The sequence below is a fragment of the Chiloscyllium plagiosum genome, unplaced genomic scaffold (assembly GCF_037043375.1).
Source record: "Chiloscyllium plagiosum isolate Xiang-an unplaced genomic scaffold, Cpla_swu_hap1 HiC_scaffold_1, whole genome shotgun sequence".
Classification (NCBI taxonomy): domain Eukaryota; kingdom Metazoa; phylum Chordata; class Chondrichthyes; order Orectolobiformes; family Hemiscylliidae; genus Chiloscyllium; species Chiloscyllium plagiosum.
This window is the reverse complement of record NW_028270139.1, coordinates 78,484,669-78,497,034: the sequence shown is the minus strand read 5'-3', so window position 1 is coordinate 78,497,034 and position 12,366 is coordinate 78,484,669. Positions and strand designations below refer to the sequence as shown.

At 39.6% G+C, this 12,366-nt stretch overlaps 1 protein-coding gene across 3 annotated transcripts in view; it reads left to right on the top strand.

Moving 5' to 3' along the window:
- Window positions 1-12,366, top strand: part of dlc1 (DLC1 Rho GTPase activating protein) — a 480,352-nt gene that overhangs the window by 125,865 nt on the left and 342,121 nt on the right. For all 3 annotated transcript variants that reach the window (XM_087988376.1, XM_087988381.1, XM_087988374.1), the window contains exon 3: window positions 2,117-2,266. In XM_087988376.1, coding sequence (XP_087844502.1) covers window positions 2,117-2,266 — 150 coding nt within the window. The remainder of the gene's footprint in view (window positions 1-2,116; window positions 2,267-12,366) is intronic.

Sequence of the window (12,366 nt, the reverse complement as noted above, 5' to 3'; positions counted from 1 at the left end):
AATGTAAGTTTATCCACTTTGGTAGCAAAAACAGGAGGGCACTTTATTATCTAAATGGTGATAGATTGGGAAAGGAGGAGCAGTATTGAGACCTGGCTACCTTTGTAGACCAATCACGGAAAGTACGCATGTACATGAAGAAGGCAAATGCTACATGTTTTGCTTTGATATCTCTCCCCTCTCATTAATTATTTAATTGTCCTCCACCACTTATAATTGTAAGAGACAGAGATGCAGAGCTTTAATCTGATCCATTGGTTATGAGATCATTAACTCAGTCTGTCACATGCTGTATCCATTACTTGGATCACAAACTGTCATCTGTTGTAGTTTCATCAGGTTGACACCTCAAATTGGCATGGGCTGTCCCTTCTGCTTGGAAATCTTTGTCCTACAGTGTGACCACAAGTAGCAAGGTCAGCTCCACAGTAGGACACCCCCAGCTGAGATTTGTCTGGCCAGCAAGGCCTCTTTACTATCCTGCTATAGAGCGCCCATGCCTGTCCCTCCTCCTGAGCATAGAGTAGTACTGACAGTGCCCAGATGTGATCTGTGCTGTTCTCTCCACAGATGCTGTCTGACCTGAGTATTTCCAGCATTCTTTGTTTGTATAATACATTTTTCTCATCGACTAAACTGCCATCTTTTGGGAAGAATATTTTCACGGAGAATAGCAGCTGCAGTTGAATATGGGACTATGCGGATTAATGAGTATACTGGATTTTGGTTTAATTGTTTTGGGAAGTATAAGCACTTATGCTTCCCTTTGGAGTTTAAGTAAGTAGGGAATGCATAGTTTGTCTGGAAGATGTAGGCTTGATTGACCTTTATTGATTTCATAACTTATGCTCTTACAATCTAAGAGCATCTTCAATCATATTTTTGTGCCATGTTGTGTATTATTAAGTTGCTCATCTAAGCATAAATGTAAAGCTTTAAATTGCCATCCTTTTAAACAGGCTGCAACACCATTTTTACCATTGTTACAGAACATAAGCATATAGTCAGTTGACTATCCTTCGAAAATCCCCAGGAAAGCTTTGCCGCTCACTCAGACAAACTGAAACAGATGATGGTAACACAAGATATCTCCACAGGGACAATGAGTTATGATAGCTCTTTTATGGGTCTGAAAGAACTTTAATTCATGACAGCTACAGTCACAAATGAGTTATGCTCTTTCACACACTTGAAATAATGTCTGGAATTTACCGTCACAGGCAAATTACTTATTTTTTAAAAATATTGATATGTGTGAATATATATATGTCTGCACTTCCTCTGGTAGAATTATAAACTCATCATTGTTAATTCTGGAATGCAAGATGCCATTGCCAACTTGTAATTGCCTTTTTAGCCCTTGGGATCTTAACATGCGTGAACCATCGAGGCTTGGGGAAGAGGTATTGCCAGTTACGCCTACAGAATAAATGAACAAGTTCTAATTTAACTTGACTGACTCAATGATGCATTTGGAACAGAAAGCAAAAATAAATCTTCAATTTTGTTCTCAGTATTCATAGAAAGATTTATCTTGGCTATATCACCAGACATAATGTACGTAAGCAAACATAACACAAGAAATCACAATGAGTTGCTATGGCATCTTAAAGTTGCTTTTCTCCCAATGCCCCCAAAATTAAAGACAAATAACTGGCACAGAGCAGAAAAGGTAACAGTATTAAGGTAACTTTCAGAGTTTGGAAAACAACAAACTATTCTTCAAAATAACATTTAATCCTTAATAGCCTTGAAATTACACAGTTCAGCATTATCGCATAAATTCTTAGAGGTTCAGCACAGAATTAATAACGCTCTTCCACATTTTTTGAATTTAATCTATCTCAAGCTAAAACTCGATTTTCTAAAATGAAAATGTTTCTGATTTCGATGTTCCTCTAGTATTCCAACAGTTTCAGTTCTCAGTCGTGTAAAATCTGTTTCTAAAACTAGAAATACCACACTTTTGAAAAAAAGAAAAAAATTTTTCAATATACTTTTGGAAAGCTCTTTTTAAGACTGGCATTGGCATGGTGGAGTGAAAGACCTCTTTCTGTGCAGTATGATTCAATGATTCTAGGTCTGTGAGTTGTAATTGCAGGGTCTGTTTCCTCAGGAAATGAGGGAAGATCGAGATCGAGCACGGCTGGATTCCATGGTGCTGCTCATTATGAAACTGGACCAGCTTGACCAAGACATTGAAAATGCTCTCAGCGCAAGCTCATCTCCATCCAGTACTCCAACTTTTAAGAGAAGACACATTCCTGTGAGCACATTTACTTACAATTACATTCTTTTTGCTTTTGGTTGTAAATGCGAAACACTGTATAAATCTTCTTTAAGGATTATCTAGAAAACGTAGATTTTGCGAATGGCCTAATTTTAGGCTAATAGTCAACAAATTCTTCATTTATTTAAACTGACTGAGAAATATAAAGGTGGAATATATTTAATTGTCATTAAAAATGGGATATGCCTTTTGTTAATTAACCTTAATTGATGATCATTGTTTAATAAAACAGCCCTCATGTAAAATTTATCAGAAAGCAATGAGGATAGTAAAACTGTAAAACCCAAATGGCTGCGTAAACAGATATACCACATACATGCCCATGGATATGCTAACTGGCTTTAAAGCTGCTCCTCTGCCAACATCCCGAAAATGAAAGAACAAGTAACTGGCACATAGCAGAAGAAGGAATGATTGGGGGTGGGGCAGGGTCAAGTTTATGAATGTTGTTAAGGGAAGGTACTATGGTTTAATTTTCAGAGTTTGGAAGAACAACAAACTATGTTACAATGTTACCATTCTTCAAAATAACATTTAATTCTTAATAGCTTTGAAATTACATAGTATGGGATTATCGTATAAATTCTAGGAGGGCCAAATCAGCCAGTTTCTACTTCTAGATCAAAATCTTACCAGATGGGAACTTGGATCAATGAGTCAGGTCTCCAGCATTTGTCCTAGCTTCAGGTTGTTTTGCTGTTTTGCTCAAGAATGACAGAATTGATAAATTTGCTCTTTAATGTTTTTTATCAAATTCCTTTGTTGTTTTAAGAACAATATTACTCAATGCAAAATAAATGGTTAAGATCAATTTTAAAGTAATGTAGAAAGAAATTTGATATGAGTGCATTAAACCTTTGCATGATAATATCACACAATGTACTTGCCATGGCATTATGCTTTTGAGTTGTAAGCATGTGTTCTGATAAAAATCTTAACACCACTCTTGTATGTAAAAAGAATTTTGACGAAGGGCATTTTGTGGAGATTATTTGTTCTAAATTATGATACGCTGCTACTTTGAAGTAACATAGCACAAAGGCCTTTTCTTCAAAGGGATTGGTCTTACTTTATAAGTATTAAATAATCTCAATGGATTGTGTGTCACTATTTAAAGGTACCATTTAAATTGAGTTCTGAAAGGTAGAACTGTAACATGATTTTACTCCTGAAGTTACGTGCTTGTGAGGGATGATGTCATTGCAGATCAAATATTGTTTACAGATGTTGACAGAAAGCTTGCAAAGTCTCTTGGGAAAGGAAATGGGAGTAAAATGCTGTAGCATTTAAAGCACATGCAGCATCATTATGAAAATATGCTGGAACGTTCAACCCATGATCAGGTTTTACACAGTCCCACAGTCTATATATATATATATATATATATATATTCCCACTAAATGTTTAATCCCTTAAGTTTCTTTCACAGAGCACTGAGTGCAGTGATATTATTTCATGACTGCACCAATTACTGCTGCTTAGTAGAAGAATGCATACTATTGCTAGCTTCAATCAGTTTTCTCTCCCAAAATACAACATATCACAATACTTTGCACATTAAATCAGTTTTTAATCACAAAAACTGCTGCACAAGAGGCACAACTGAAAATGAATCAGAGAATTGTTATGGTGCAGAAGAGGGCCATTCAGCCCATCATTCAGAAGAGCAGACTGGATGGACCAAACGGCCTAATTCTGCTCGTATATCTTATGCTTTTGTCTGCACTGGCTTTCTAAATGAATATCAGGTCTACTCTCTTGCATTTTTCCCATAGTCTTGAATATTGTTCCTATTCAAATAATCATCCAATACCCTCTTGAATGCCTCAGATGAACCAACCTCCACCACACGTCCGAGCAGCATGTTCCATGCACTACGGACTTGCTGTATAAAAACAATTTTTTTTCCCCACATCACAAATGCAACATTTGCAAATTATCTTATATCTGTGCATTCTCATTCTTGGTTCTTTTATGAAAGGGAGCAACTAATCTCTATTGACTCTGTCCAGCCCTTTCATGATTTTGAAACTTCCATCAAATCTCCTCAAAGCTCTCTTCTTCAATGGAAAACAGTCCCATCTTCCCCAATCTTTCCTCACAACTGATTTTTCTCATCCATAGAACAGTTCTCACTAGCCTTTTCCGCGCACTCTCCAATGCATTCACGTCACCCCTGAAGTATAGCACACAGAAGTGTCACAGTACTCCACCTGAGGTCCAAATAGTGTCTTATACTGATTACTCCTGTAATCTCTGGCCTTGGTAATATAGGTTAGGATGCTATATGCTATGTTAACTGCTCACTGTATTTCCCGTGTCTGCTTTCATAACTCATGTATATGTAAACTCAGGTCTCTCTGCTCCTGTAAAACCTTTAGGGCAGTATGTTTTAATTTAGAAAATATATCCATGTTTGTTCTAACTCTCATTTCTCCACATTGATATTTCTTCACCTGTCACCTATTTGCTTTTTCCTAGCTACACCACCAGGAGTTAGACTGTGGAGGGTCAGATTCTTTTCAGATACAAACTCCTTTCAGAAGAAAAGGGTAGCACGATGGCTGAGTGGTTGGCACTGCTGCCCTCACATCACCAGGGACCCGGGTTCAACTCCACCTTTGGGTAACCGTGTGGACATATTCTCCCCGTGTTTGCGTAGGTTTCTTCCGGGTGCTCCAGTTTCCTCCCACAGTCCAAAGATGTGCAGGTTAGGTAGATTAGCCATGTTAATTTGCTCATAATGTCTGGGGAAGTGCAAGTTGGGTGGATTGGCTGTCATAAAGTGCGGGGTTACAGGGATGGGATAGTTCTGGATGGGATACCCTTCAGAGAGTCAGTGTGGACTCAATGAGCCAAACGGCCTGCTTCCACACCACAGAGATTCTATGATTTACCTACTCCATCAAATTGTCCATGTCCTTTCCTCCACACAGTTTACACTGCTCTCAAGTTTTGTGTCATCAACAAACTTGGAAATTATCCCTTGCATGCCAAGATCTAGCTCATGAATATATATCAGAAAAGTGAGCCTTGGGGGGTTTTACAATAAACCTTTCTCCAGCCCTAAACACAATACTTAATCCATCATTCAATGTTTTTCATCCCTCAGTCAATTCGGGTTCCATGTTGTCACTGTCTCATTTATTCCATGAGCAACCAATTTCTCTCAAACAAAAACAGAAATTGCTGGAGTAAGTCCTTTTCTCTCAAGTATGTTGTGTGATACTGTATTGAACATTTTTTGGAACTCAATGCATAAAAACTGTATTTCCCTCATCAACATTCTCTGTTGTTGCTTCAAAATTCTCCAGCAAGTAAGTTAAATATCATTTTCCCTGAAAAAAATCTAAGTTGGTTTTGCCTAATTAACCAAAATGTTTCCATGTGACTCTTAATTCTTTCTTGACTAACTTATTGAAGCTTTCTCACCACTGAAGTTAAGCTGCATGGTCTGTCATTGCTGGATTTATTCTTACAACCTTTTTTGAACAAGGTATTACATTTGCAATCCTTGCCACCATCCCTCAGCCTGGGGCAAAGTGCAAAATTGCTGTCAGTACCTCTATGAAACTCCATTCTCCCTACTTCAAGAGGCTTGGATGTATCTTACCAGTCCCAGTGCACTATCGGTGCATTAATTACTAACAACCCAACTAATTCCTCCAATGTATTAAATTTAAACCCTTCTAGTGACTAAGCCTAATCCTCTGTCACTGTGGCCTGGGCAGCATCTCCTAACTTAGTAAAAGACATATGCAATGTATTCATTTGATATCTTGGCCATGTTCCTTACCTCCATGTGTAAAACCTTTTCTGTGTCTAATTTAGCCGTACTCCCCTTTTTACCAGCCTTTTACTGCCTATGCCTATCGAACTTTCTATGATGCAGAACATTGTACATTTATCAACAAACATCCCTTCTTCCACCTGTATGATGGAGGGAAAGTTATTAATGAAAGAGCTAAAGATAGCTGGGCCTAGGATACTATTCTGCAGAGATGTCCTGGAGAGATGACTGATCTCCAATAACCACAACCATTTTTCACTTTTAAGGAACTATGCACTCACACCCCTAGGTCTATTTGTTCAGTCACAGTCCCCAGGCCCTTATCACTAACTGTACAAGACCTGCCCTGATTTGCTTACCGGAATGCAACTTCTCACATTTATCAAAATTAAAGGCCATCTGCCACTCCTCGGCCTTTTGATCTATCCAAAACAATGCTCAGAAATTGGGATTATTAGCACTTAATGCTCTTAGAGCGCTAACATGAAAATTATAGAGTGCACAGACATCTGTGGTATAAGGCAATAGGACATATATTGGTGAGGGCACTAGATGTGTAGTGTACTCCTGCCAGAAAGTATTCAAAGTGGGTAAATCAGGACATCAATTAGCATGCTGTGTCGATTGACACCAACAATGCCACTTGGAGTAGAATGCACCAGCTAGCACACTTTCCTAACCTCACACAGCTGAACGTGTGTTTAGCAGCAGGAAGAACAGCTGCCCGAGTTTGCAAGGCAGCAAGTTGCAGCATCTTAGCAGACTGAGCTTCCACTGCAGTTTCCAGTCTTGTGGTCTGCTATTACATATGCTACTATGGAAATAGCACTACATTATGGCTGGGTCTTCAAGAGATTAGAATCAGCCACCACTTGAATACTGGGAAAGCTTCAAGCTCTCATCTAAACCCTGTATCAAGGTGATGCTGCATTCCATTGTGCTCCTCCACATTAACCATAGGCTTTGGCAGACTTCCAAATGCATCAGATATTTTGTTGTGTCATAAATAGACTGCTTTACTGAAGTGCTCACATCCGTCCTGTGGAGCAGAATTGATTTATAAGCACACCGTCCAGTGACCTGCCCCCATCCTGACTGCACACCACTTAAGCCAATTGTCTGAGCACATGCGGACGTCAATTTTAATCTGGCCTCTGACATACTGATGTTGTCTGAACTGCCTTCCGCAATTGAGAAACCAAATGATTGTGCTTTGCCTCCATCATTATTGCCTTCTTGCTGTTTCTCCACTGCCTAGACAGTTTATCTCTATTGGGTATTTGAAAAGAAAATGGTAAAAGGGTGATGAAGGAAGGAGAGAATAAGTAGTAGGTGCAGTTTACTCCATCTGCAGCTTGTAAATCAGGTGAGATGCTGGGATGCGGGGGGAATGGATGTAAGAAGCAGGATTAAGTATAAGGATACTGACATCTCTTTTGGCTTCAGCCAGGCCACTGGCAATAGTCTCAATTATGGGATTGTTATTAATGGTCAGCCCATCTCCTTGGTGAGGGATCAGACTTTCAGGAGCACCTGTATTCCTCCAATTAGATACTACTGCCTCTGATTGCATATGACCTTGTCCAATATTAATTAGTGAGCATGATAATATCAGTGCAGATGATAAAGCTGTCATGGTTAAATAGCTGACATTGTGTTCAACCTGTGTATTGTTAGAGGGACACTTTCAGAAGTGCTTAGTGCGTGAGGGTGAAGCCCTGGGTATTCTGATTAAAAAGTGTTGTTGAGAGCCAAGTGATGGGACTGTCATGAATTGAGCAGTGCATGAGGCTAATAGTGTAGCTGGTATGGTAATGCACTTGAAGGTGCTTTCACTAACCTTAACCACTTATATGGTCATTCAACTTCTCGTAGTACTGCATTCAAGTTTAGAAGGATGATCTCTTGGCATTTACCTTCATTATTAACTTCTCCTACAGCCTTGTGTGCATGTGTCTGGAGACTCTGGGCATCATCATTACAAAGGATATATGGAATAGAAACAGACCCTTCATCTCAAGCGATCTAATGTTTATGTCTATTCTTCTTCCCTCATTTAAATCTACTCTTTTAACTACTTAATATTTTCTTTTTCCTGATTGTCCAGCTTCCCCTAAAATGAAACTGTTCACTTCAACCATTATCTCAGGTTATCATCTGGATAAAGATCTTTCTTCTGAATTTCCAACTGGATTTCTTGGTGACTGTCTTGTATTGATAGTCTCCAGTTATGTTCTTCCACACAAGTGGAAACATTCTCCCCCTCTATCAAAGCATTTCTCATTTGGCCTTTTAGTTGTGCCCCAACCCCACCCACCCAATCATCCAATCGAGGATAGCGAGTGGGTGGGTGCTCCAAGGCTAGCAACTCAGAAGCTTTTGCAATGCAGGGATAATGAGGGACCCCCTCTACTAGAGGCACTCTTGCAAAGCAGAAAGACACAAGAAATACAGATATTTGTTTAAAAATCAGGAATTGCCCATTTAAAACAGAGATCAGGAATTTTTTTCTGTTCCCTCAGAAGGTTATGAATCTTTATTACTCTCTTCCCCAAAAGATGGTGGAAACAATGTTCTTGTCAAGCATGGATGTGAAGTATTATTGGGCTAGGCTGGAATGGGGATTCCAGATTATTATCAGGCTCCCTAACCTGCCACTGAGAAACTTAACATATTGGACTGGATGTCCAATTTGGGTTTAAAAGCTTTCTTTCAAACAAAATGACAGATTTTAAAGCATTTAAAATAGCTCCCTGAAAGTGGCAACACAAGTAGATGAAGTGGTAAAGAAGGCATAGGGCAAGCTTGCCTTTATTGTTAGGGGAATGGAGTATAGGAGTCAGGATGTCACATTGCAACTTTTTAAGACTTTAGTTAGGCTAAACTTGTGTTCAATTCTGGCCATCACATTACAAGAAAGATGTGGAAGCTTTGGAGGGGGGTGCAGAAGAGGTTTACCAGGCTGCTGCCTGGATTAGAGGGTATGAGCTATATGGAGAGGCTAGAAACATTCTGATTGTTTTCTCTGGAGTGGCAGAGGCTGAGGAGAGACTTGATAGAAGTTTATAAATTTATGAGATGCATAGATAGGGTTGATGGTCAGAATCTTTTTCCCAGAGTTGAAATGTCTAATACTAGGAGGCATGCATTTAAGGTGAGAGGGTGAATGTTCAAAGGAAACGTGAGGGGCAAGTTTTTTACACAGAGAGTGGTAGTAGTCTGGAACGTTCCAAAAGAAGTGGTGGTGGAGGCAGGTACAATAGGCTTATTTAACAGATTTTTAGAGAAGCATATGAATATGCAAGAAATGGAGAGATGTGGACCAAGGGCAGGCAGAAGAGATTAGTGTAATTTGGCATCTTTGGCATCATGTTTGGCATAACATCATGGGCTGACGAGCCTGTTCCTATGCTGTACTGTTCTATGTTCTATTTATTTCTGTGGTACTCACATGAACTTTACTGAAATGTTGCTTCAAGTTGTGACAACGCCATATCATTTGGAAATATAATCGAATCTGTCTTTGATCATGACAGTCCTTCCTCATTTTGGAACGCATAGTTTAAAAGTAGATTGCTTTCTTCAGAATACATTTAACATATTTTGCATTTCAACTGATTATAATTCTGTTTAATGTATGTTTGCGTCAGAGGAATTTATCTTTCAACATGAACATGTTTCCAGCTCTTGTTTTTTAAAAGATTTCTTGGTAGGTTTCTCATTTCTTTTTACATTTATTGCAATTTTAAGCCACATCAAACATTGGCATCACTTGCAGGTGCATCTGTGATCAGGCCTTTTTGCTATTGACCTTGTAACACATTCAAAAGCAAGTTAAGTGATTGCAAACTTGATAGTTCAATAAATCTCACTTGGGGCCTAAGCTGGACATCACTATGAGTCCTGAATGTGGATGAAAGAGGAGGAATTAGCACAGGAGCTGGCAGAACACATAGTACTTGGTTAAAGTCCAGAATCCATCCATCACTTCTGAAGCTGAAATCAAGAGCAAATTCTGCAATGAAGGAGAATGCCAAATATAAAGCATATGTTCTGGAGAGTTCCTAATTATGTATCGAAGAAGAATAATTGTGAACTCTTTAAACAGACAACCCTTCTCTATTCTTTATTTGATACAGTTATCTGCACTGTGCCCCAATCGTCATGGAAGTGAAAATAATTCAATTCCTGATAATACAGTTTTAGTACTTTTCCTTAACTCGATTGGACAGTAAAAGGATTTGCTCTTTTCCTATGGAATTGCATACTTCTAAAGTAATTATTGTTAACATTTTAATGTTTGAGAAATATAAATAATCTTTTACTGGATATGAAAACTTCTATGAAATGGAACCATTATTCACAGTTATTAAATTACAAGTCAAAATTATTCCGATGTTCCAAATTTGTATTTCGAAAAGATATTAGGAGAATGTTTGGGTTACCGTGGAAGTAAAAGAGTCATAGAGTCACAGAGATGTACAGCATGAAAACAGACTCTTTGGTCCAACCCGTTCATGTCAACCAGATATCTCAACCCTAAACCTATGTCTCTAGTTCTGTACTCCCCCCACCCCAGGGAAAAGACTTTGTCTATTTATCCTATCCATGCCCCTTATGATTTTATAAAGCTCTATAAGATCACCCCTCAACCTCCGATGCTCCAGGGAAAACAGCCCCACCCTATTCAATCTCTCCCTGTAGCTCAAATCTTCTAATCCTGGCAACATCCTTGTAAATCTTTTCTGAACCCTTTCATGTTTCACAACATCCTTCCGATAGGAAGGTAACTAGAATTGCAAAATTCCAACAGTGGCCTAACCAATGTCCTATACAGCCGCAACATGACCTCCCAATTCCTGTAATCAATATTCTGAACAATAAAGGAAAGTATACCAAACATCATAGAGTCATAGAGATGTACAGCATGGAAACCGACCCTTCGGTCCAACCCGTCCATGCTGACCAGATATCCCAACCCAATTTAGTCCCACCTGCCAGCACCCGGCGCATATCCCTCCAAACCCTTCCTATTCATATACCCATCCAAATGCCTCTTAAATGTTGCAATTGTACCAGCCTCCACCACATCCTCTGGCAGCTCATTCCATACACGTACCACCCTCTGCGTGAAGAAGTTGCACCTTAGGTCTCTTTTATATCTTTCCCCTTTCACCCTAAACCTATGCCCTCTAGTTCTGGACTCCCTGACCCCAGGGAAAAGACTTCGTCTATTTATCCTATTCATGCCCCTCATAATTTTGTAAACTTCTATAAGGTCACTCCTCAGCCTCCGACGCTCCAGGGAAAACAGCTCCAGACTATTCCTCTCCCTTGGGCTCAAATCCTAGCAACATCCTTGTAAATCTTTTCTGAACCCTTTCAAGTTTCACAACATCTTTCCGATAGGAAGGAGACCAGAATTGCACGCAGTATTCCAACAGTGGCCTAACCAATGTCCTGTACAGCCACAACACGACCTCCCAACTCCCATACTCAATACAATGACCAATAAAGGAAAGCATACCAAATGCCTTCTTCACTATCCTAGCTACCTGCAACTCAACTTTTAAGGAGCTATGAACCTGCACTCCAAGATCTCTTTGTTCAGCAACACTCACTAAGACCTGACCATTAAGTGTATAAGTCCTGCTAAGATTTGCTTTCCCAAAATGCAGCACCTCGCATTTATCTGAATTAAATTCCATCTGCCACTTCTCAGCCCATTGGCCCATCTGATCAAGATCCCATTGTAATCTGAGGTAACCCTCTTCGCTGTCCACTACACCTTCAATTTTGGTGTCACCTGCGAACTTACTAACTGTACCTCTTATGTTCGTATCCAAATTATTTATATAAATGATGAGAAGTAGTGGACCTAGCACTGATCCTTGTGGCACTCCACTGGTCACAGGCCTCTAGTCAGAAAAACAACTCTCCACCACCACCCTCTGTCTTCTACCTTTGAGCCAGTTCTGTATCCAAATGGCTAGTTCTCCCTGCATTCCGTGAGATCTAACCTTGCTCACCAGTCTCCCATGGGGACCTTGTCGAACGCCTTACTAAAGTTCATATAGATCATGTCTACCACTCTGCCCTCATCAATTCTCTTTGTTACTTCTTCAAAAACTCAATCAAGTGTGTGAGACATGATTTCCCATGCACAAAGCCATGTTGACTACCCCTAACCAGTCCTTGCCTTTCCAAATACATGTACATGCTGTCCCTCAGGATTCCCTCCAACAACCTGCCCACCAACTACGTCAGGCTCACTGGTCTATAGTTC